The sequence below is a fragment of the Anopheles stephensi genome, chromosome X (assembly GCF_013141755.1).
Source record: "Anopheles stephensi strain Indian chromosome X, UCI_ANSTEP_V1.0, whole genome shotgun sequence".
Lineage (NCBI taxonomy): Eukaryota > Metazoa > Arthropoda > Insecta > Diptera > Culicidae > Anopheles > Anopheles stephensi.
In genome coordinates this window covers 15,044,463-15,070,521 of record NC_050201.1, presented here as the reverse complement: position 1 = coordinate 15,070,521, position 26,059 = coordinate 15,044,463, and the positions used below count along the sequence as shown (strand labels likewise).

Sequence of the window (26,059 nt, the reverse complement as noted above, 5' to 3'; positions counted from 1 at the left end):
ACTCGCATGACCTGCATGGATCATTCGAGACGGATTATCCTCTTAATGGCCGAGCAGGTCTAGTTTTGAAGATTCTGGAAGCGATTCTCCCTTACGCGATCATTGGAGACATCGGGACCTCTCGATTTTCCTCGTTAAATCAGAGACGCTCAGACAAGTTTGCATGTACCTTAGTAAAAGTACTTTACACCGAAAAGGAAGAGAAAGGTTTCGAGAAGAAATTTCCGCAATTTTGTTCAATTAGATTCAGAAGGAATATGTTAACAGCTTGCCCCATCCCTTCCCAATCCAACAATCATCAGCATCCAGCGTGGGCATAGGTCATATCGACCCGATCCGAAGCGCAATTGCTGGACACAAAGAGCAATAAACATCTCTCCAGCCCGTCATCGAATCAAGGCGTAACACCGTAACTGTGCAAAATCTGGAATGGTGGCTGACGCTGGTAGCCGGTTGCAGGCGAAGGCATTTCTCCATAGAACGATGGATTCTTGGGTGGTTCCAGAGTCCATTCTTTTAGTGGTATCGCTCGCGATCGACCCGGCTTGTGCCTTTCTAATTTCGCGATCGTCAGTTGGTAACTGGTGGTGATAGTCGACGATTGCACCCGGTGCAAATGGTAATGACCGTTCTCACGACCTATTTTACATCTAAAAGAACTGCATAGAAGCAAGCGTTGCATCATCGCACCGTTTGGAAAGTTTGAAGTGTGCCCAGCTGATAGTCTATGACTCGGATGATGTGAATGACGCATACCGAGAATCGTCACCAGCGAGCCAACGAAACATTATTGACGGCTAACAAAGGAAATTAACCGTAGCAAAACAATTAACTCCATTCGACCCAATACATTCGATCGCACAGCGTCTGTCAGAGCGACACACTCGAAACGGCAATACGAACCGGATGACATATATCATACGAACGTAACTGTTAATTGCGTCGCAAACCAATCATCGTACGCCTTCAGTTAAGAAAATTCCATCACCCTCTTGAGAGAAAGGGAAACGAAACCGACTGCTTACTCAAAACGTTATCCAAACCGAAGTGAGAGAGATTCATTTAAAAAAAATATTGATAAATAAACACCGTCTTCTGTCCACGCTCAGGAAAATCATGCTGCGCAGTATGATCGCCAGAACGTGACCAAATAAGGGCTGGAATTAAATTTGATCGCGCTCGCGAAGTAAATAGGACTGGAGCGAATAATTGAGTACCGCGTCGAGGATGATAATCAACAAAAGTTCTCATTTATAGCTTTGTTTTAGCTCAACGAGCCGTCAGTAGCCCCCATGAACCTTTGAATAAACATGTAGAACGAATAAAATGTTCGAACGTGGTACGTGACATGGGTCAGGTTCGAAACGATCGCAAACGGCATTAAAGAAACGGAGCAGAGGAGCCAAAGCGGGTATTTCTTTGACGTGTAGATTTCTAGCACGGAGCAATCCCAGTGGAAAGGAGCACCGGCGAGTCGATCCGAATGTCCACTAGTCCTGACGAAAAAAAAAAATTCGCTGCTTGAGAGTTTCAAACTACAAGAAACGCACACTCCACTCCAGGATCCTGCCGTTGTCGCCTTCACCACCGGTCCGCCCCTGTATGGTACTAGTATTGCGAATATGGCTTAACCATTTCTTACCTATTATGGTTCGTGTAATGTAAAAACTATTGTTCTATAAATTTTTATTTCACCGAGTTCAGTGCTGCCTTTGATATTGTTCCTCTCGATGTGCCAATTGCCAAACTCGAAAGCCTTGGTTTTTTTTTTATTCATAAAGAACCTGGTCGTATTGCTTAACGAAAGACTTGGTATCGAGGGTAGATTGTAGAGAGTTAGAGTTTCGTCTTGTCTGTCCGACTCTATTCCGGTTCCTCTGGCGTTCCTCTAAGTAGCGTCCTCAGTCCTATTTAATTTCTGTTATTTGTCAATGACTGTATTTCCATCCTCCGTCGCCGAAGGTTTCCCGTTTTTACGCAGATCATATCTCAAGATTTTCCTTCCTGTGGCCTCGTCTGCAGACTGTTGTCTTCTCCAGTCTGTACTAAATTCCTTCTCTGTTCGTAAAAATGGCCTACTCCTGTCCCCCCGATAAGTGTTGTGTGATCTCATTTTCTCGTTCTCGTTCTCGTTCTCGTTTAGTTACACTCTCTGTGATACAGTTGTACGTCGCATATCATCTGTAAAGGATCTAGCTGTGTTGCTCGACGAAACGCTGTCCTTCAGTTCCCACGTTCTTCAGCAAGGCTGACAAATCATTGGGTCTGATCATTGGGCTATGAGTCCGAAATCCGCGATCCCCCCTGCTTGAAGTCCCTGTACTGCTGTTGGGTGCGATGGCCAGACTGGAGAGTGTTCAGCACTAATTTACTCGTGTAGCTGTTCGACATCGGTTATCATCTATCTCTCCCTCTCTATCCAGTCCGTTGTCGTCTTCTTGGGCTAGAACCCATTGAGGAAAGGCATTTCCATATCCGTGCAAGATTCATTGCAATTTTTCTTATGTTTTACTCAACATATATGCAAGAGTGATGCACTAATTAGAGTGGTCTCTTTAATTTTTCGATACTATTTTTGTAGTAGTATTTTTCCTTTGCAGGCCTCAATTTCGGCGATCATCTCTTCATCCGATGAAATTTTTTTTTTTCCAGCGAGCATCTCTTTCAGATCTGGGAAAAGCAAATGGTCGCTGGGAGCCAGATCTGGGGAATGGGTGGGGAAGCAATATGTAGCCTAATTCTTACATTGTTACCATTATTTTCACTCATGTGTGGCACGGTGTATTGTGGCACGCTGTGTTGTCGCATTTTCCGATTTTATCCTTCAAACGACCCTATAACTTAATGTCGCAATAAAAGTCGCTGTTTCCATTCTCAAGATTTTTTTAAATTCATGTAGGACGACCTGTTTTTGTAACATTTTACCTTTCTGAAAACCAGACTGGCTTATTTTTATATTTATGTTAAGAAATGTTTGTCAAATATTTGCCACATTTTCGCTTTTCAATTTCTACCACTGGTTGTAAGTGTCACTTTTCAGTCAGTATTATCAAAAATTCCTTACTTTATTAAAAATTCAAATGAATACTTGCGATATTAAAAATACTAAAAATCAAAATATGTAAAAAAATCGTACCTTTCCCGTAAAAACCGTATGGCAGGGAGCTACTAACTACTAACTATTTAACTACTTCAAAAATATTTTTATGTTAAAAAAATTATTTTATGTTGTCTTGCTACTTGTATTTTTGGACGATTTTTAAAATCATTACAATAGCGGAGAAAAATAATTTCCGTAGGTGTTCGTATAGTTATGTTATATGGAGCAATTTTGTTGGTGCCAAAATAAATTGTTAAAACATGTGTAAAATTTTATTTTTTTTCTTCAAAATGTGTGTTTTGTAATTCTCTACAACTTACTAGAACATCAGATTTAGCTAACTCTTTTAGTTTTTATTTTATTCTATAAAAAAACTGGAGTTTGTATAGTTGTGTTAAGGACTGATATATTTTTTTTAAAATGCTAAAATTGCGAAGCAATGTATTTTTGCAGTAACTTATGTTAATAACGATGTTTGATAAAAAAAAAAACATCCTAAACGGTGCATCATTAGAAACAAAGGTTTTTGGACGGGTATTTTTGTAAACAAATATTTTGTGCAGGGCAGCAGATTAATTTTTGACCTTGTTTTGTAAATAACTCAATATGTTACTCTTCAGTGTCAAAACCCGTCCATTTTGATTCAAACAAAATCATGGTGAAAGTAGAATATTTGTAGAAAACAAGCTTCGAACTGCCTACATAGAAGCTTCGGAAAAGAACTCAGGCTGCTGGGTGCTGTTACGCACAATAAGCAGAATAAAAGAAAGGTCGATTAGTCACTGTATAGAAAATGGAAGAGAAGCGAAGGAAAGCATAATCCCAAACGACAGGACCGAGGTTCAAATCTCATTCGAACGGACTCGAACTGACGCAGAGGGGGAACTATCATACGCTACGTTGAAAACCAAGTCACGGAGAGGCAGCAGTGGCGCAGGAATGGAATGGAGGCCTCAAGAGGTTGTGGAGCCAAACAAAAAAAGAAGAAGAAGAAGTAGACCAAAAGTATGTAGTTAGCCTTAAACGATCTTAATGAGGTGCCAGAGAAGACCTGTTGAGCCTGAGCCTAATGCAATGGCATCCATGTTTATTGCCATAATTACCAACGGTTAGATCAATCTCTGCTCGCCATGTTAATGTTTCGGTCAAGCGTTTTTTTTTTTAATGCTAAATTGAATATTTTAATGTTGTTTTGTTGTTTTAAATATATCTCATTATTTAAAAAAAACTTGGTTAGAAAACATTTGTGGAGCAAATTTGGGGCATTTATCAAAAAATGAACATTAGGTACCAAGCCAAATCTTAAGCTATTTTTTAGACCATGTCGCCTTTTATCATATTGATACTACGCAATAAAAATAAAATTTACAATTGCATCAGGTAAAGCTCATGCATCACATTCAGTAAAGAATGTAATGCATCGCAAACCAAAACTAAATCTGCTGACATCAACCGTTGACAAAAGCCGAAGCTATACATTAAGAGCAAGTGTGTGAGAGCATCGAGTAGAGGTTGGTCGCTTGTTTACGTTTAGAGGCATTGAGTCATTTGACTTCCTTCGTCGTCGTCGTCCCTCCCTCCTCCCTCTAAGAAATTGTTTTTCTTAAACAATTTCGGTCCATTTTGACATTAGGCATTAGAAGAAACAAGAGGAAAATTCGTACAACTGGATTTTTCCAAACTTTTTTCTTGTGATATTAAAAAATATATATTTGAAATCGCTTAAGCGAGCTAATTCAGCTTCACACGCACCACTAAACATGAGCGGTGATTCACTGATTCCGTCCTGCTTTTCGGCCCTTCCCACGAATGCACTACAGATTTCAAGTATTTAAAGACTTGCAGATTTTACTAAAGAATTTAACTAAAGAATGAAGAACAAAAACAAAACTGGTAGGGAAACGCATCTACCTGCAAAAAGGTGAAGTTTGTTTCTTATTTCGTTTATTTACAGAGGCTTTGGGTGTCTGAGACCTCATTCGCCTTGTTTTTCTTCTATACTATGGTTACATTTGCTGGTACAACTATAGTATGTATGGCTTTACTATCTCCCGGTACAGGTTGCTGCTGCATAGACATTGGACGAGACGGTTCTGCTGTTGTTGGTCGGGTGATAGTATGATGGCTTGGTCGGTATCTAGAAGCTGCATAGTGGAGGATTGGATCTGTAGAGAAGGTAGAAGTGTGTCAGACGGGTGTGACCGATGCGAAGGACTCGGGCAAGGACTCGTTGAATGTGGCTGGCATCAGGATCATCCATGACGATGACGTTCGAAATGTTGGTTCGAAATTTTTCGTCGAAGGCAAATCGAAAGGCAATAGCTTCGGCTGAAAAGAAAACGTCGTATGGTTAGGGTGCATGGTGGCGCATTTGTCAACTCAATCTTACAAGAGCCCATATATGCCCCAATGTCTCTCTGCTCTGCGCGGTGACAGATTATGTTGGACACGGATAATCTAGATGGGCCTTTTGTGCTATGGCATCTCTGTGCCAGATGGTGCGTACATACGAATAATGTCAGAGCTCAGGTCTAACCGTTTAGTTTACAGTTTAGTAGCCCCTACTACTACTCTACTACTGCGCGAACCTTATTACCAACGACAAGCGATTTTTTTCAAATAGGTGAAAGAGCAACGCCGACCAACTGTCACGCCAAGGAACCTAAATCTCCAACATGAAGCAACCATCTCCAGCTGAAATCAAAAGCCTAAGACAAAAATCCCCCATCCATCTGCATGGACATCCGTTGTGATATTTGCATGTACATGTAGAAATGAAGTAGACAACACCGGACGTAAAACAACGATTACATATTTATTTGTGATTTGCCGTGAATCGGCGTCCTATTTCCAGGGCACATGGCCTATATCCGGTTAACTTCTTGTTAATTGTTCCAGGCTGGATCCAGATCCAGAGACATTACCAGAAAGACTAAGAATATCTGATCCTCTTGGCCCTTCTCGCTTTCCGCCTTCTCTTCCTTGCGTCCGCCCTCTTATTATCCTTCATCTCGTCATCGCTCTCCTCCGCTTCCTCCTCCTCCCCCTCTTCCTCTTCCTCCTCTTCATCTTCCTGCTCCTCCTCTTCTTCTTCCTCCTCCTCCTCATCTTCCTCGTCCTCTTCTTCCTCCTCCTCCTTCTCCTTTTCCTCCTTCTCCTCCTCCTTATCCTTCTCTTCTTCTTCCTCCTCCTCCTCCTTCTCCTCCTCCTTATCCTTCTCTTCTTCTTCCTCCTCCTCCTCCATCTCCTCCTCCTCCTCCTCCTCCTCCACCTCCTCCTCCTGCTCAAGTGAAAAATTGGCCGGCAAAGAAACAATATCATATTCAATAAACGGCGATTCCATATTCAGCTCATCATATTGCCCAACGACATCGGCCATCTGATACGCCCCATCCGTTTCATCAGTATCCTGCGCCGACTCCTCCACATCCACTGTACGCCTCCTCATGTACTGATCGTAAGCGGCCCGATAACGCATCCACGCCCGTTCGGCCGCAGCCCGTTCCAAAACCGACTCCCGCTGCATTTGCAGCACCTCCTCCATCGTAACCGGAGCGGGCCCATCCGGCCGTGGCCCATGTCTGGTCGCATCCAGGTAACGCGCCGTGGTGGCCGCATACCGATTCGCCGTATGTTCTGCCCGGATCCGCAACATCGTCGCCCTTTCGTGCAGGGCGAGCAGCGCATGGATGGTACCGGGAAACTCTTCTGCCGGCTGGTCGGCCGTATCGCCACGCCTCAGCACCTCGTCGACCTCGGCATAAAATTCCGGACCCTGCAATGCTATCGCCACGTACCTTGGGAACGTTTCGCGCACTTCCTGCGCGTGGAGCTCCGCAATTCGGCTGGCCAGCTCCCGGTGAGCCCGTATCGCCAAATCCGCCACAACCATAAACTGCACCGAGAAGCGATTCATGAGCCGAATGTTTAAATCCATCGTCCTGGCCAACTCCATCACGAGTTGAGATTCCGAATCCATCGTCACTTCCGCCTGTTCTTCCTCCTCCTCCTCCTCCTCCTCTTCGTCCTCCACCTCTTCTATCATCTCCTCCACGTCCTGCTGCTCTCGATATAAATTCAGTCCGCCATCCACTTCTAGCCGTCCCTGTTTCGGTACGCACATCGTAGCCACGGAACACTAACCGATCGAGTAGTTCTAGAACTGTGTGAACGCGCCTAGCCCGCACCTGGTCAAGCCAACGTAAATCTGACGTCTGAAATTGTCCTCCACTGGATGGAAGCGGACGCTATAGCTTTTTATTCGGGTTCCCCATGAAGTCGCTGGTCGTGTCGTCGTACACAAAGAGCTTCGTACGCAGTAGCGCACACACGAGAGTTTTTAACAGCTTCGTTGCAAAAAATGAACGCCAACAAGCCGACAGCCGAGCTCCATCGCTCTCTCTCTCTCTCTCTTTCTCGCTAACGAAGTATCTCCTAACTCCCTCTCTCGGCGGTGGATCGATCGTCGCAAATTTATAAATTTTCTTGGAAAGCTCCCGAGCCATTGCCCAGAGAGTAACACGGTTGGTGCGAAAGAGATCAACGCAATGGTAATCGCGATCGTTCCGCGGCGCAGCACAGTTGAGCGTACACTTTCGCGTGAAGTAGATCGCACAGTCCAGTCACTGCTATTGAGTTTTTGTGGTGAATTTAAACCGATTCCGCTTGCCAGAAGATGGACCTAGTACCGGAATCAGACCTGGAGCCGATCGACTGTGCATACCTCCGGACGAGTACCGTCTGCTGCGACTTTACCTTCCTGAAGCGGGAGTTGACCGTGCTGGAGCTGCATGACTTCGCCGAACACTATCTGCAGGTCGCACCGGAATCGCTGGACATTCTTCAGTGGAACGGGTTGCACCGGTGCATTTATCTGCGCATGAAAGGGTACGTAATGGCCAAGCATCTGGTGATGCTGCACAACAAGCGTCACGTATATCCGCCGGGCCGCACAGGGGCACGGGTCGTGCTGACGCTGCTGGACATGCCCACGGTCGTGATGGTGTTCGACCTTTCCGAGCTGGTGTCGGACGAGGAGGTACGAGACAGTCTGGACAGGTACGGTGTGGTCCTGTCGATCGGGCGCAGCCGTTGGGGCGAAGGTGTAACGTACGCCGGCGTTGCCAGCGGCCATCGGTTGGTGCGGATGGTTATCCGAAAGCCGATACCACCGACCCTGACCATCGGCAACGAGAAGTCGAGCATTCTGTACAGCGAACAGCAGCGATACTTCCCTCGCCGTGGCGGATGGTTGACCGGAGCATTTGTGCGTGGATGGCACCGTCTCGGTCGGCTGTTTCGTCGTTTGTAACCGTCTGCGAGAGAGAGATAGTGAGAGGGAGAGGGAGAAGGAGAGAGGGAGAGAGGGAGAGAGGGAGAGAGAGAGAGTATTCTTTGTAATGAAATTTTATGGATATTATACGCATTCAATGTGAGTTAACCACAAACATATTATTTGAAATATTACGAATGGTACGTTTCTTCGACCAAGACCAATAAAGGACTTAAAACGTTTAAAAATGGAGTTTTTAATTTAGCCGTTAAAAAGTTGAGCATGATGACGAAAAAAATAAAAACTGAAAAAAAAGGGCTAAATTTTAAGTATCTCCATGACAAAAAGTGGGTGCCCGTGAGTGCTTTATTCATACTTCAGCCATTTTTCTCCTAGATTTAGGTTTCATCAGAGATTTCTACGAATTTAGATGACACATTTGATGCAGCAGGCGAAAAGCTTCATTGCAGTATTGGAAAGCCATCGGCATCACATCGTCATACTCTTGGGTGTGGCACGCCCTAAGCTGGGACGCGATTCGTCAAGCTCGGCGAGGTTCGCTTGACGATTAAGCGGATGAGTAATCAAGCAATGGACAGCCATTATCCATACCAGTACGACTGAACTAACTTTGGCCAGAAGCACTATGGGGTCGACCATTAGCTACGCTACTCCAATTAAGGAATTTCTCGAATCATTCTTCACCATGTCTTTGGCAAAATATTTTCAAAATTGATATACTGCTGCAGTACCTCAATACCGACATCTGGACACCTTAAAATCAAGCAATTGCTGGACTTTGAGAACGATTTGCTTAGCCTAGGGCTGGACAATCATCATTCCCTTGTTCCTCATCTCTCTATACACCTTTCAATGAACCAAACCAAATTGAAATCCGGACAGCGGTTGCGTTTTTATGAAAATTATTGGAATTAAACCGTTCAAAAGATGTTTAAACTTTTGCTTTTAGTTTTTTTTTAATAATTTTTTCCACATTTTTAACGCATACTGCGGCCAAACGTACCTCGTTTCGGTTGAACTGTATGACTGATTCGTTTGACGCATCTTACGAGGAATTATGCCACCATTATTTTTCAAACATGACTTTTAATTTATATCTGAAGCTAGCAAATAGTTTCCAAGTCATTTGGCCAGTTTTTCAATGGACACATACATGGAATCACGGCGACATGTACGAATTAAGCTCTTAATCTCTCTCTCTCTCTCTCTCTTAAGGGACCTACATAAAAGCAAAAAAAAAAAATATTTTTCATAGTTTCTACATAACATTTCTGCTGAAAAGTTTTCCCTGTTTTGGCAAGTACCCCGTAGCCCAACTGTCCCAAAAAAAAAGAACCATTATTGTGTTATCAGATATAGAACACTGTATAAGACACTTTAGTTGTACGAATTCATCCGTATATCCTACCACAAATACCTTCCTTACTTGACCAACATAGCCCAATTCCGTCTTGGGTCTTCGGTGCTCTATGGCATCAAAGCGTTATGTCCAGCAATGTGGATCTTAAAAGGGCATCATATGAGTCTTGTATTAGCTTTTGGGAATTTAAAATAATCTGTCTTCTGGCCAACTTTCGTACTTTTGTGTCTTTGGTATTGTTTTATAGTACAAAAAATGTTTGAAATCCAGCAATGGCTCAATTTTAAGGTGTCCGGATTTCCGGTTTGAGGCACTTTACATCTACTTTCTGCTTTGAATCTTAATAGAATCTATTTGAAAACCGGACCTTTACAGCAACAAAAATCCAAATAAGCCTACATTTTCAATAAAGCAGGAGTGAATCTAAGATTTTTTTTTTTTTTTTTTCGTTTATTTATAGAGGCTTTGGGTCTTTGAGACTTCATTCGCCTCTAGTGAATCTAAGAGATGTTTTCGTTTGTGAATTCTTTTTTCCAGAAGCTTTGATTTAGTGGAAAAAGTTATGTTTATCCAGAGGTTGCAAGCTTGATTGTCCAATTATTTGCTGGTCTCATAAGTGCAACAGTAGACCCAAGGTTGCTTAGTTAAATTCAATAAAAAATTGAACGGGAATTCGCTTCAGTCAGTTCCGAGCTGTGAATCATGGAGTTGTTCTGCTGCTGGACGGCTTCCCTAGCAAACCTCGTCACGGTCGAGTCGCAACTCATTCCTAGAATTTTCAGGTGACATCATCCAGCATCAATCTCGTTGAGGCCCTTGCCAATGGAAGCTTACCTTGAAATGAAATCTTCTTCTTCTTCCTTGGCACTGCAACTTCTACAGCTCTCAGCCAGCCATTTTTAAGCTTACTGTGAATCGATTTTTACCCGTAACAAAGTAAGTCAGATCTGCGTACGGGGAGGCGATCTGGGTGGGATTTGAGCCCCGGTCCTGCCGTTTGAAAACCGGCGCCGGTGTCTCCTCGGCCACCTCGGACCGCCCCATGAAATGAAATAGCTACCCAAATTATCAGAGCACGTGCATCAATGTTCAGACTCATATTTGAATCGGGTTCTTCGGCAGGTTGCACATCATTTCATCCCAGAAAAGACAATTCGAGGTTATGACGCTCTATCAGATGATGCACATGCCTTTGCGATCCCACACGACCTTGAGATGGCGTTCCCGACTGGCTTACTAATCCTCTACGAATAGTTCGCCACTATGGCGCACCACAGTTTAGTTGTCTCTCTTCCACGAATCTCAGTGCGGTCATAATTATCGAGAAGTTTCAAGCACTGAACGATGATCGATCTCTGTTGAAGAGATGACTGTAGCGTGCGGTTCGTTTGTCCTATTTGACCTGCTGCGCAATAGCATGTACGCATTAGAAAAGCTACTTCTGGAACATACGACAACCATTCGTACAATGTGTGAGGTAGTAGAAGGTGGAGCCTCATACCTCGATTCCTGCCTCATAGCCTCATAAGAAATTCCAGTTGCTCGACTGTTTTGGGCCATAGATGCTCTAAAGCAGGGACACAATTCTTGGATAGGGCCAAACTATTGGAAAAGAGGTCTTAAACTGCGTGCCAGATAACTCAGGAGTATCTCAAAACCACTCATCAATGCTTTTTAATTAATCAGCAATCTTTCTGGTAGTCTGGAATTCGATTGCCCAATATTTGCTTAGCGCTCCAATACTTCTTCTTTGGCTCAGTACTTCAACAGGTCTTGGACTGCCATTACTGACTTTCTTGACTTAGTTCACCCGGAGTTGGATATTCAGTCTTGCTTACTTGAGGACGATGCGGACTGTCTAAATTACTGCCTGTATCTGTTAACTAAACGACTAATAAAAAATCTCTGGTTTCTTAGGAACTTGTAGTAGTAGTAGTAGTAATGTTTTATTTATTGTTTGTGATAATAAGTATACAAGTACATTTCAAGATGTTTATACAGTGGGCTCGCTTTAGTGCTTTCCTCAATATTAGTAACTTTTATATAGCTTTATTGTTTTGATTCTACGTTGCTAGTTAGCATTACCGTTATGGTGATTGGAAAATGGGGTGGGAAAATTAACAAAACCCACCACAGGACAAGAGAAAAAAAAAGTTTAATGTTTTATGTGTTTTTTTATCTATATATAAAGAATTACGACAGGTTACGAGAGAAGGAAGAAAGCCAAAACTAATCTTAATTATCTAACAGCGAATTTCGTTGGAGAGGTAGAGGGTAGGATAGAAAGAAGTTGAGGATTGGTAATACAATTATAGTTATGATCGGGAGAGCGATTCCAGTAGTATGGGGATAAGGTTATTATTAGTTCGTGATAAGTAATTGGAGTTCAGTTTTGTTATGAATATTTCGAGGGGTTCAATATTGCAAGTTTTGTGGATGTAATTAGTTCTATACCAAAAAGGGACATTCAAGAAAGTTTTCAAAAATCAATTTTGAATTATTTGCATTTTTAATTTGTGTGTTGTAGCGCAGGAGTGCCAAACTGGAGATGCGTAGGTTATTATAGGCCTTATCAGGGAGGTGTACATGAGGATTTTGTTTTTTAGACTTAGTTTTGATGATCTGTTCCAGAAACAATACAGGCTTCTTAGTATTTTTCACATTTGATGGTAAGGTTTTCAATATGTTGTTTGAATGTAAGGGATTTATCTAAAATCATACCTAAATATTTGACATTGGTACACCATTCAATGTACATTGGTACATTGGTATATTTACTCCATTCAAATTTAGATTGGTATCAGGTATTTTACGTCGGCTAGTGAAACGGGTGAAAAATATTGCTTCTGACTTGTTAGGGTTGATCTTCAATTTCCATCTGTTGCAGTATTTCTGATAGATGAGTAAAGATTTGTTTAGTGTTTTAATCGCGGTTTTCGATAATCTACTGCAAGTGCTAATGGTCAGATCGTCCGCATATTGGTATTGGGTACAGTTTGCCATTTTAGATATGTCAGCCGTAAAGATGTTGAAAAGTATGGGTGAAAGTACACTCCCTTGTGGCAAACCCGCAGGGGGAGAGTAGGTATTGGAATGCGAATTGTTGATATAAACAGCATTAGATCTATTGGATAGGATACTATTGATCAGATGGATTATATAATTTGAGTAACCATACTTAATTAATTTGTAAGTCAGACCATCATGCCAAATGGCATCAAACGCTTTTTCCATGTCCAGTAGTACTAGGCCGGTGGATTTTTTATTGTGTCGATTAAAGATTATATCGCTTTTGAGCCTATGTAACTGATGTGTCGTGGAAAGGCCGGGTTAAAAATCAAACTGAGAGTTTGGTATAATATTACAAATTTCAGCGTATGTTCGTAATCTTATAGCGGTATTTTTTTCAAAAATTTTGCTGAAGCAGTTTAAAAGGCTAATTGGTCTGTAGTTGCAAGCTTGATTCAAATTTTTACCGAATTTTGGGATTGGCACAACCTTAGCTTGTTTCCAACTATTGGGAAAGTATCCTAGTTTTATGCAGGCATTGCAGATTAAGGTAATGTATGCAATAACATTTATAGGAAGTTGTTTTATAGTTCGATAATTTATGCAATCTAGTCTTGAAGAAGATTTTATCTTTGTTGATTTTATAATTTCAAATATTTCCTTAGGTTTGATCAAATCGGTTGGTATAATTTCGGGGGTTGGGTTTGAACGGAAAAACCTGTGTACTGCTGTATTCACTTTGTTATTTAAAGGGCAGTTATCGTGAAAGGTGGTACTGTGGGCTTTTTGAAAATGCGTTTTTATTGCTTCACATTGTTCTATAGGAGTTTGAAGTGTTTTGTTGTTATCTTTTAAAGCTGGTATACTTTTGCGTTGTTTTTTAATTATTTTTACGAATTTCCAAAGTTTGCTATTTTTGTTATATTGTGGGTTTAATGATTCTAAATTCTTGGACCATGCCGAATTTCGTAGTATGCATAGCTTGGTTTCGATATCTTTTTTCAAGGATAGGGAGGTATCTTTGTAATAGAGATTTAGTCGGTGTCTTTGCCATTTTTTCCTATAAACATTTCTTAATTTTATCAAGGAAATAATTGATTGAGGAATGAGAATGTTGTAATCTCCCGGTAAAGAGCGGAATGGCTTGATTGTGTGATTGGTTAACGTGGTATGATAGCTTTTGTATCATTTTATCTATTTGTGATGGCTGTTCGATTTGACTAAGGTCGATTTCAGTAGGATTAATATTATTTTTTAATTCGGATTTGAAGAGAGGCCAGTTTGCATTTTTAAAATCAAATAATTGTTTTTTTCGGTACTTTGATTATTTGGACGTCTTTAAATTCGAATAGCACTGGCAGATGGTCTGAACTTAGATCATGCATCGTTTTTGGTTCCGATAGATCTTGATGGTTTGTTAAAACTAAGTCTAACGTGGAGGGATTGTTAATAGGATTTGAAGGAATGTAGGAAGGTGAGTTGGGATGGTTGATGGAAAGAAAATTGTCCTATTTGCAGTTCGTCAAATAAGGTTTTTCCTGCTTGATTGTTCGAGGCATTGTGACGGGCTCAAATGAAAGTCGCCACAAATGACTCACTGCGACTACGTCAATACCATGATGGTTAAGATATCTTGTGAAATCTATTTTTTTGTTGGTTACGCTATTTGCATTCCAGAAGGCGACTTTAATGTTTGTTAATTGCTCCATTTATCGATAGCAGTATCTTTGAACAATTGTAAAGATTACCTTGATTTGGTCCTCTTTACTTTTACATCCACGCAAACTATGAAATGTGTCGGAAATGATTTGCACTAGTTCTTCTGAGTTGAAAAGGTCAGCGCTGTTAGTTGCGTCTGCATATGACAGAGGTGACTGACCATTTACTCGGGATGGATGTGCGTAGTAGGGAACTGATTACGGTTTTGACTACGGGAGAGAAGCGGAGGGAAATCACTGCTAGATAAATTTACCTGTCTTTGCATAGTTGCGAACATTGTTCCGTTTTGAGTTTTCGGTTTTGATTTTGTTAGTCGTTTAGGACAACCGCTATAATTGGCTGTATGGTTTCCATCGCAATTGGCACATTTTAATTTGTGCGTCGGGATCTTGTCTTCGCCCGCTTCTGCAGATAATGGACATGTGGAAGATTTGTGTCCCAAGGAACATTTAATGCACACCGGCGCTCTGTGGCAATTTTCAGCTCCATGTCCAAATCTTTGGCAATTTTTGCTTTGCATAGGACCAGGTTGTCCGGAAAAGTAACGCCAAGTGACCATTTTATGGTAGAGAGCCGTGATTGTTTTCAAAACAGTAATGTCTACTGAGCCTTTGGTGAAGTGCAACAGGTACAATGCCTGCTGGTCTGGTTTTGGTTTGGTTTTGGAAGACGATTTTGGTCGTTTTGTCCTCGTGTAGTTGGTAAGAGTGGAACTCCGTGTTTGTCGAATCATTCTTCACCATGTCTTTGGCAAAATATTTTCAAAATTGATATACTGCTGCAGTACCTCAATACCGACATCTGGACAACTTATAATCAAGCAATTGCTCTACTTTGAGAACGATTTGCTTAGCCTAGGGCTGGACAATTGTCATTCCCTTGCTCCTCATCTCTCTATACACCTTTCAATGAACCAAACCAAATTGAAATCCGGACAGCGGTTGCGTTTTTATTGAAATTAAACCGTTCAAAAGATGTTTAAACTTTTGCTTTTAGTTTTTTTTAATATTTTTTTCACATTTTTAACGCATACTGCGGCCAAACGTACCTCGTTTCGGTTGAACTGTATGACTGATTCGTTTGACGCATCTTACGAGGAATTAGACCACCATTATTTTTCAAACATGACTTTTAATTTATATCTGAAGCTAGCAAATAGTTTCCAAGTCATTTGGCCAGTTTTTCAATGGCCACATACATGGAATCACGGCGACATGTACGAATTAAGCTCTTAATCTCTCTCTCTCTCTCTCTCTCTCTCTCTCTCTCTCTCTCTCTCTTAAGGGACCTACATAAAAGCAAACAAAAAAACAAATATTTTTCATAGTTTCTACATAACATTTCTGCTGAAAAGTTTTCCCTGTTTTGGCAAGTACCCCGTAGCCCAACTGTCCCAAAAAAAAAGAACCATTATTGTGTTATCAGATATAGAACACTGTATAAGACACTTTAGTTGTACGAACTCATCCGTATATCCTGCCCCAAATACCTTCCTTACTTGACCAACATAGCCCAATTCCGTCTTGGGTCTTCGGTGCTCTATGGCATCAAAGCGTTATGTCCAGCAATGTGGATCTTAAAAGGGCATCATATGAGTCTTGTATTAGCTTTTGGGAATTTAAAATAATCTGTCTTCTGGCCAACTTTCGTACTTTTGTGTCTTTGGTATTGTTTTATAGTACAAAAAATGTTTGAAATCCAGCAATGGCTCAATTTTAAGGTGTCCGGATTTCCGGTTTGAGGCACTTTACATCTACTTTCTGCTTTGAATCTTAATAGAATCTATTTGAAAACTGGACCTTTACAGCAACAAAAATCCAAATAAGCCTACATTTTCAATAAAGCAGGAGTGAATCTAAGAGATGTTTTCGTTTGTGAATTATTTTTTCCAGAAGCTTTGATTTAGTGGACGAAGTTATGTTTATCCAGGGGTTGCAAACTTGATTGTCCAATTATTTGCTGGTCTCATAAGTGCAACAGTAGACCCAAGGTTGCTTAGTTAAATTCAATAAAAAATTGAACGGGAATTCGCTTCAGTCAGTTCCGAGCTGTGAATCATGGAGTTGTTCTGCTGCTGGACGGCTTCCCTAGCAAACCTCGTCACGGTCGAGTCGCAACTCATTCCTAGAATTTTCAGGTGACATCATCCAGCATCAATCTCGTTGAGGCCCTTGCCAATGGAAGCTTACCTTGAAATGAAATCTTCTTCTTCTTCCTTGGCACTGCAACTTCTACAGCTCTCAGCCAGCCATTTTTAAGCTTACTGTGAATCGATTTTTACCCGTAACAAAGTAAGTCAGATCTGCGTACGGGGAGGCGATCTGGGTGGGATTTGAGCCCCGGTCCTGCCGTTTGAAGACCGGCGCCGGTGTCTCCTCGGCCACCTCGGACCGCCCCATGAAATGAAATAGCTACCCAAATTATCAGAGCACGTGCATCAATGTTTAGACTCATATTTGAATCGGGTTCTTCGGCAGGTTGCACATCATTTCATCCCAGAAAAGACAATTCGAGGTTATGACGCTCTATCAGATGATGCACATGCCTTTGCGATCCCACACGACCTTGAGACGGCGTTCCCGACTGGCTTACTAATCCTCTACGAATAGTTCGCCACTACGACTCACCACAGTTTAGTTGTCTCTCTTCCACGAATCTCAGTGCGGTCATAATTATCGAGAAGTTTCAAGCACTGAACGATGATCGATCTCTGTTGAAGAGATGACTGTAGCGTGCGGTTCGTTTGTCCTATTTGACCTGCTGCGCAATAGCATGTACGCATTAGAAAAGCTACTTCTGGAACATACGACAACCATTCGTACAATGTGTGAGGTAGTAGAAGGTGGAGCCTCATACCTCGATTCCTGCCTCATAGCCTCGTAAGAAATTCCAGTTGCTCGACTGTTTTAGGCCATAGATACTCTAAAGCAGCGACACAATTCTTGGATAGGGCCAAACTATTGGAAAAAAGGTCTTAAACTGCGTGCCAGACAACTCAGGAGTATCTCAAAACCACTCATCAATGCTTTTTAATTAATCAGCAATCTTTCTGGTAGTCTGGTTTTCGATTGCCCAATATTTGCTTAGCGCTCCAATACTTCTTCTTTGGCTCAGTACTTCAACAGGTCTTGGACTGCCATTACTGACTTTCTTGACTTAGTTCACCCGGAGTTGGATATTCAGTCTTGCTTATTTGAGGACGATGCGGACTGTCTAAATTACTGCCCTAAATCTTTTAAGTTAACTACTACTTAAAAAATCTCTGGTGTCTTAGGAACTTGTGTTCTTTATGGGTACTACCAAAATTGCTATGCTTGTCTGGACTTTGCCAACCCTTGCTTCAGAGCCATCGAGAGAGCTTTTTGTTTTAGTTGAATCCTATCTAACTTCAAATTTTGAACTCAAAACAAATGGCTACCAAAAAGGCATGATTAGAACGCTTTCCGGATGGCGAGAAGCGACAGATACTTCGCTTTGGAATTGATTGTTTTTTCTTTGGTTGGAGAAATCTTGATTCAATCATCCGGTCCATAGAAAATCGCGTAACAATGACTCAATGTTACATACAATGACTTTAATATGAACGAACGTAGCGGTGCTGGAACAAAGAAGCGCTTGTTGCAGCGGCTGATCTAAGCGCACAGGAATTTGCACATTTTTATTTTGCATCACCGATTGGTCATGGCAAGCGTTGCTGGCTATTGCGTCTCAACATTAGCCAGTACGCGGTAAGTTGATTGCTTTCCCAAGTGTAGCCAGTTTTATGGCGGATGATTGGATACGGTTATTAAAATTGAACACCAACATCCCGTAACTCCGCATGCCATTAGATAGATCGCGAATTGCCGTAGCAATAAAACAGTAACACCCCGGAAAAGCATGAAGGGCGAAGCAAAATTTCCTAGAACGGCAGTGACTGGATCGCAATTGGTCACCATCTTTTTTTTTATATTATTTTTCATTGAGCTCTTCGCTTGTTTTTTACTTTCGCGCCTATTCGCGGCCTAGCCTTCAACCGCTCGCGGAGAGAAACGCGACCGCCGTGTACGTACACGGCCGTATACGTATACGCCGTGTACGGATAGAAAGCTCCGATGTGCCGTGTCTGTGTATTGTCGGGCCGCAGATAGTCGACTCGCTTCGGCTCATAAAACTGGTTAGGTCGTTCCGGTGAAGGGTGATCATTCGAGGCGGTCCGGCACTCGATCGTGAGTCCCCAACACATCGGGCCGATCATAAAACCACCCTTCTCTTTTATTTCTTTCCTTTGTGTGCTCTTACCAGGGGGTTTGTAGGCGAACAAAGAGAACAGTCGGTAATGCATGGGTCATAAATAAAGAAAAAATATATTGGAATGAAAAAAGTTTTTTTCGCAAATGAAAATGCCAAAATGCTTAATATTAAAACATCCTATAATTTTAAAATTTTATCTAAAATTTTAGAAAAATCACTCGATAGAAAATAAAGTATACTATGAGGTATAATATGGTTCTACCGTTTCGCAATTTTGATTAGAAAAATAGTTTTTCGTAACTTTTCATTAACAATTTTACGTAATATTTTTCTTGATTTTTCATCATTTTTTCTAATATATAAATATTAAAATTGGTTTTTATTTTCATTTTATTTTTTACATTATATTATGTTTTATAATAATTTACTTATTCTTATTGTCTTTAGACGCCATTAATATTTTAAAGTCTAGTAGCCGTGGTGGTGACGGCTAAAACTTTTCGGAGCAATCGGACTTCGGGAGCAATCGCTTCCATTTGTAGTCCTAATCATTTGATTGCCAGAGCTTTTCTGGTTTCTTCAAAATACATACAATCTCGATACATTTTTAGCAACATAGGAAGAGCAAATAGTAACAAATAGTAAGCTACTCTATTTTACACAGAAGATATCACCGCTCCCACTAAATCCCTGGATTACTTACATAATGCGCGTCCCAGTTTATAGCGATTGTCAGCGATATAAGCGCCGCCAAGCTTTACAATGAGCCGCAGTCAAGCGCGCGTCCGATAATAACAAATCATAAATAACCCATCTATCCCCCGAAACCCGGGTGCTTCTGGCGTGAAAGACCTCGAAGTTATCATCTCCGGTGCGATATGCGACACATATCACAAAGATTAAGCCGATTGTTTGAGGGGCTGTTGGGCGGCTTTCGTCAGCGAACGATTCACCTTATCGAAATCTGTTCGATTACACCAAACACCCCGTTCATTTATATTGCCTCGGTGTAGAGTTGTGATCTACTTCGCAGGTTGTACGGGGAATTTAGTCTGGTTGTTTTTGGCCATATACTTCTGCCCCGGTTGGAACATTATGTTTAACTCGATTGGAACATGTGATCATCCCGTCCGGAAGAGATGGGACTCGTTTCTATAACTTCTAGAAGGATAGTTTTTCTAGATATCGAAAAGTTTAGACGAGGAAGTGTTACACAAATGCAAATCTCCAACCTTATACCATTGCAGCTCCAATGAGAAACTAGTGTGGTTTTATATTTTCCAGATTCTATTGAGCGATTTTCCGGTGAATAACTAATTATTTAGTTAGCTTCGATTAGGGCCTAGGACCTGTTATAGTTAGTTGAGCTATCTATATTCTAGATAAGGACCAAAACCTGGTAAATGTCTTTGAGCTATATGTGCTCCAGATAGGGGCGAAGAATCTGGTACAGTTAGTTAAGTTATCCGTGATCTACATAAGAACCTAGGAACTGGTAAAGTAAGCTAAGCAATCTATGACCTGAATAAGGACCAAGGACGTGCAATAATTAGGCAAGTTATGCGTGGTCTTCATAAGGCCGCAGGACCTGGTGGAGTTAGTTAAGCTATCTATGATTTAGAAAAGAACCCAGGACCTGGTATAGTTAGTTGAGCTATCTGAGGATTAGCTAACGTCTCAGCACCTCTTACTACTAACTCTAGAGCAGAATCGGGAATGATACAATCCCAACACACCTAAATCAGAACTGCACGACAAATTCCACAGAATATCTGATGCGTTAATAGCGTTAGGTATCGTTTCACTTCCTGGAGACCTGCCGTAACTCTAATACAGTCCGATGGCTCATTCAATGTGAAGGAAATAAAAAAACCGATCAGCAGAACGTAGAAGAAGCACAATGGATCACCAAACTCAATCATCAAACACCCATCTTTACCGTTCGCTACCTCCCTTCCCCGGCCCTTTCCGTTCGCCACTATCAGATAATTGAAGAACACAAACGCACGATATTCGGAAGTAATGATGAATGAATTCCTTCGCGCACATGTTCTTGGCACATTCTAATCACCCGCGCGTTTTACATTATCACCGTAAATTGCTACCCGATCGATTTTTCCAGACCAGACCGCCGGCTTGAAGGAACGCCCGGGTGATACGGGACGGGGTGGGTAGAATGCTAGCGATTGTAAAAGTTAATAGGTAGTCATAACGGAGGCATGCCTGGAGGACGGACAATCGATGCACTACGGGGCACTGGCGAACGATAAGATAAGCATAGGTGACTGGTTTCTGTTTACATGGCACCGGGAACCGATGGGGGAGTGAAGCGAGCCCGTTTGGATATTGGACACCTGATTCATTGCACTTGCTCCAGAGTGTGAAGCAAACTAGATTCTAATCGACCTGCTCTTGCTCTTTTCAATGTCAGTTCCGCCGTCGTCTCGGATATCCGCAGGCAAATGTCCGGGAGAGATTAAGAGCTCACGAAGAACACGTGATGAACAGTTGGTTGGAAACGTGACGAAATCCTTGTCAGCTACACTTTCACAATCACTAGAACACACACATACACAAACACTTAATGGAGCAGTCAGCTAATTGAGCTAGACATCCACCAGGGATCGGCCTAATTTTTGGAGCCACAGTTTTTCGCGCTTAGTAGGGTATGTCCCATAATGGATCTCATCATCAAATAACTGACGCATGATCGATGTTGGACCCTTATGTTGGGTCGGACATTCGGGTTCCTCCACCCCCCAACACCTCCACCCTCTATACCTTCAATAGCCTGAAGAGGTATCATCGGTGGAAGTGGTTTATCGATTACGGGCGATTGCCCAACGACCGAGCATACATTCAGGTGCGCACACGGTCCGCTCAGTCGTCGGACGCACTTGACGTTGATAAGACGCATTCAGACGCTTATACTCCCGGTGGGTTGTGAAGAGCCATAACCGTCGTCTTAGACAAATCAAGTTCTTTAAAAACCAGTGTAGTTCAGTGGTGACTCTCAGTGACTCATCTTGCAAACGCCAGCACTTGTTGGTCAAGATCGGTCGGGGTTTTTTTTCGCCACCGATGCTGTAGTGCGTCGTAGGTCCGCTTGCAGAGGTACTGCAGCCCGGTATGGACCACGTCGCCGAGGTAACGGCCGGGATTGCATACATCCCGGCCGGGATCATCTACGGATATCTGCTGCTGCTGCCGACCGTCGAAGACAAGCTTATCGCCTGTCTGTACGAGGAAACGTACTACTGGCCGCACATTATCGCCATCGTCGCCATGCTCATCACGGTGGTGCTCACCAACGGGCTCAAGCTAAACTACCGCAAAACGCAGTTTATCCATCTGTACCTGCATCTAACCGCCACCGTGTTCTCCCTGACCGCCGGTCTCGTCTTTCTGCTTGTCGATGGTAAGCTCTTGGAATGCTCCCTATCCTCCCAATCCTCCCTCACCCCAAACCGGAGTTCCTGAGTTCCTGGGTGTGGTGCGATAGGCTCAAGTGCTTCACTCGATTGCCAATATCGCGGCTGCGCGACCTCTTATCTTATCACATCGAGCGTCCGTGCGCGCGCGCGCTCTATATTTCTACCCGGCCACAACATCTTTTGATCATCTACGACCCTCTATCATCACCACAGAGCTGTGTGGGAGGATGTTTGGGAAGAGGAGTTGTTGTTTTTTCATTATATTGCCATCTGGAACATCAAACTTCACACGACCCTCCCCAAGGTTTCGCCCGTTTCCTCCCGGCTGACTGGCTTAGTTTCCGTCGATGTGATGAAGAATATTCTTGCGGTGTGAGGTGAGTCACCCTTGGACCGGGCACGCTATCAAACAGGAGCATCTATCAACTGGTGGTCCCCCCCCCCCCCAGGCGGGGTGATACCGCACCCGAATTCTTCAATTGACAGCTGTCAAACAGCGGACGACATGCGTACACCGGTGTGTTTTTCCGTGTGTACGATGGATTGCCGATCGCTATCAAACACCGTTACGCGAAACGCGAAAGAATGTGTGACCGTGCTCAGTGAGACGTGTTTGGGCGAAGCCATGCCGGTAACCAGACTCATCAAACCTGGGAGGGAGGGAGGAAAAAACGGGGACAAATCAACATTCTCAACAACGAAAAAAACCTTCATGACCTTCAGCTGTGCCTTGCTTGATATAACGAGGGATTGAAGATGGATGTTTTTTATTATGGAATTCCTAATCTGAATCCTAAAGATAGTAGAGCTTTTCTTGAGCATTGATGACCACGAATTCTTATTTTTAACGTTAGGGCTCCGTCGCTACTTAGTTCAATAAATATTTCAACGTTTTAAGCCTATTAAAGTGTAGCGTAATAATGTAGGATTTCAAGACATTACATATTTGGAGGACACACTCTCATGAGCTTATGTTTGCGACCTCGGTCATTCTAAAGAAAGCTGAAAACGCACCTGAAGCAACCGAGCGTCCGTGAGAGGCCCTAAGAGTCATAAAATCATTTCTCTGCAAACAATAGAGTTGACCTTTCAAACATTAGAGGATCAGAGATATTTAGATGGTTGTAGAATAAGATTCTATCCAGGAAATTTCTCTCTTAATACAATATCCTTCATTAGCTCTGATAATCTTTACCAAAAGCTCAAGAACACATATAGATTGGTTTTAGTTAATCTCCCAAAGCTCTCAAGGATATTGTTCTAACAGTGTTGACCTTCTTGACAACATAGCAGAACACAACCATAGCAGAATATTCCAGTCCAGACTACCTAAAGTGCTTGGTGTGATACTTTGAACTTCACGAGACATCTTCTCCAAAAGCTCTCCCAATGGGGTCTTCAATCTCATACTTCCCAAGTCCGTGCTAATGCATTCGCGTGAAACTTATCCTTTGTTTTTCAGTGTCTTTGTGTTTCTGAGACCTCATTCACCTGTTAATTCCTATTCTGACACAAATCTATATCCCTCTCTTCCAACAGATGTCGTACCGGCGATCTATCTGGGCGCGATTGCCTTTGGCCTAACGCTCGTGCCAGGCCTCAGCTACCTACACATCCGCTCACGCTCACGACACCGCGTACTGCTGATGTCGCTCTGCACGGTCTGGTTCCTGGCCGGTGTAGCGTCCACCGCAACGATCGTCGAGCTAGCCTCCGTCAACGCCAATGGTGAGGAGACACTGCATCAAAATGTGGCAATCGCACTGCTGGCCACCAGCACACTGATGCTGGTGCTGCTCGGACTGGTAGAGCTGCTGCAGCGTGAAACAATCGTGGACTATAAGCGTCCGCTCGATTACGACACGGCAATGGCGCATGATAGTGGCAGGTTGCTAAATCCGGACCGGCGTTCCTTTGCACCGTACGCACAGTTTGGACGAGCCGCTCCAACACTCGGCAAAGGTGTGACCGGAACGGGTTGGTCCACTGAGCGTATCGTTAGTACGGGTGGGAACGATTCTGGCTGTCGGTATCGTACGCTGTGGACGGTGTATATGATTGGGACGAAGTTGGTTGGACTGCTCGCGTTCTACTGGGTGTTGCTGGTGATGGGCATTATGGCCAGTCGGCAGGTGTTGGAGCGAGAAGATATCGGGTACGTGCCGTTCTGGTTGATGGTTGGTGGTGCGCTGCTCACCACCATGCTTGGAATACGGCTCGCACCGAAGATACTGTTCCTGGGTGCGTCCGTCCTGTACGTGATAGCGCTCGTGCTAGCCATCGCCTTCTATTCGGCCGATCTGATCGATCTTGAGTACGGCATCGCTAAGCTGTTGTTCTTCGCGTTCATCGGTGCTGCTTTGCCACTGCCGGCGATTAACATTCTAGAGCTTGCTCCACTCAACTGCAACGAAGCGGCCCTTGCGCTTGGCACGGCGTTGGAGGTACTAGCGATCGCGCTGCTGCAGTACTACGGCACCAACGATGGTACACTGTTCGGGATGGATCAGTTGGCCGGCGGTACAACGGTGTGGTCCAGCAATCATAAGGACGTGATCGCCGCACACTACATCACGGCGATCGTAGTCGGGGTGGTGTGTGCCGTGGCGACCCTCTGGCATATGCCCAACACTGGCCGCAAGTCACTGCCCGAGATAGAGTCCGATCTGGCCCGGATGCGTTCCTACTTTGCGTTTAGCCGGCGTCACCAGCCGCAACAACTCCCCCAGCCAACCACTACCAATCCCGAGCTGCAGGTCGAGATCCCACACACGAACGGTCGTCTAGCGGACGATATGCTCGAGGACCAGCAACCGACCGTCCACGAGCAGCAGTTGAGTGCAAGAAACGCGGCACGGTTCGCCGCACTCTATCCCGACTCGCCAGATCCGCGTGATCCACGGAACGGTTCGTACCACAGCGCTGCCAGCGATAGTCCAGCCGCCCGCAGCCGTAGCCGCAGTCCGTACAATGACTTCGATCAGCATCTGCACTACCATCAGCAGGATCCTCACCTACACCATCAGCACCAGGAAGCGTTACGCAGACAGCACGAGGCCAACTATCTGAATGCTCGGCTACATCAGCGAGCGCTCGACTCACCCACCGGTTCCGATCAGATGCTAAGGGCCCGGGCCCTTCCACCGGAAACCATCAAACCACTTCCACTACTCCCCCCGCTGGTGGCCCGCACCAGTCAGCGTCCCGAACCACCGCTCGGCTCGCTGACCGTCAAATCCGAACCCGGCACCATGTTACGGCCGGCACTGCTCACACAAAAAAGTGACGCACCGGCACCACCTCCAATGCCTCCCGCTGACTACCTCACCAAATCCTTGCCACGCGTTAAAGCCGTCCGACAGTCGCGCATACCACCGATCGTGCCGAAACCGGAACCGGAAGCGGAGGTCGTTGTACCGGGTGTTGAGTATTCGCCCAACCTTGTGCCGAGCCAATTTTTGCGCCAATCGCTACAAAATTCGCAGCTCTTTCGCTAGACACGTACGTCATTAAGTTAGCGTGAATGATTTTCCATTTTTTTTTGAGTGTTTAAACTGTAAGAGAAACAATAAATTTCCAACAAAAGGATTGATTTGTTTATCTAAACGGAAGAGACATTAGCACTTAATTCGAAGGTGAATCGGATAAAAACAAACGAACGGCAATCGAGAGGTGGGCGAGTTGAGGATGCTTTATTGGAGAGAAAGGAAACGAGTCTCAACTCTTCAAACTGGTTGAGGCTGTCATTAAACTGACCTACCCCAACATGTCCTACTGACATCGGAAATAGGTCTGGGCTAAGCTGCAGAGAAAGTTGGAACAAGGAACAAACTCTTAAAAGTGAGACCCAAAGAAGGAGTGGAAGTTGATGGCTTTGAGCAGGGACACAGAATAGATACTATTTTTGGTTA

The 26,059-nt window shown here is 43.5% G+C and overlaps 1 protein-coding gene across 1 annotated transcript; it reads left to right on the top strand.

The window, feature by feature from the left end:
• The first annotated feature begins 21,574 nt into the window (after nucleotides 1–21,574).
• On the top strand, nucleotides 21,575–25,754 carry LOC118510360. Its single transcript, XM_036052072.1, has 2 exons — nucleotides 21,575–22,132; nucleotides 23,688–25,754. Exons 1-2 carry the CDS (start codon nucleotides 21,844–21,846, stop codon nucleotides 25,643–25,645), a joined length of 2,247 nt encoding a protein of 748 aa, XP_035907965.1. The 5' UTR covers nucleotides 21,575–21,843; the 3' UTR covers nucleotides 25,646–25,754.
• The last annotated feature ends 305 nt before the right edge of the window (nucleotides 25,755–26,059 follow it).

What these genes read in the sequence shown, in the direction of transcription:
- LOC118510360 (XM_036052072.1), top strand. Translation starts at nt 21,844, where the DNA reads ATGGACCACGTCGCCGAGGTAACGGCCGGGATTGCATACATCCCGGCC. An exon ending in CGTCTTTCTGCTTGTCGATG is followed by an intron (nt 22,133 to 23,687) that starts GTAAGCTCTTGG and finishes CTCTTCCAACAG; the next exon opens with ATGTCGTACCGGCGATCTAT.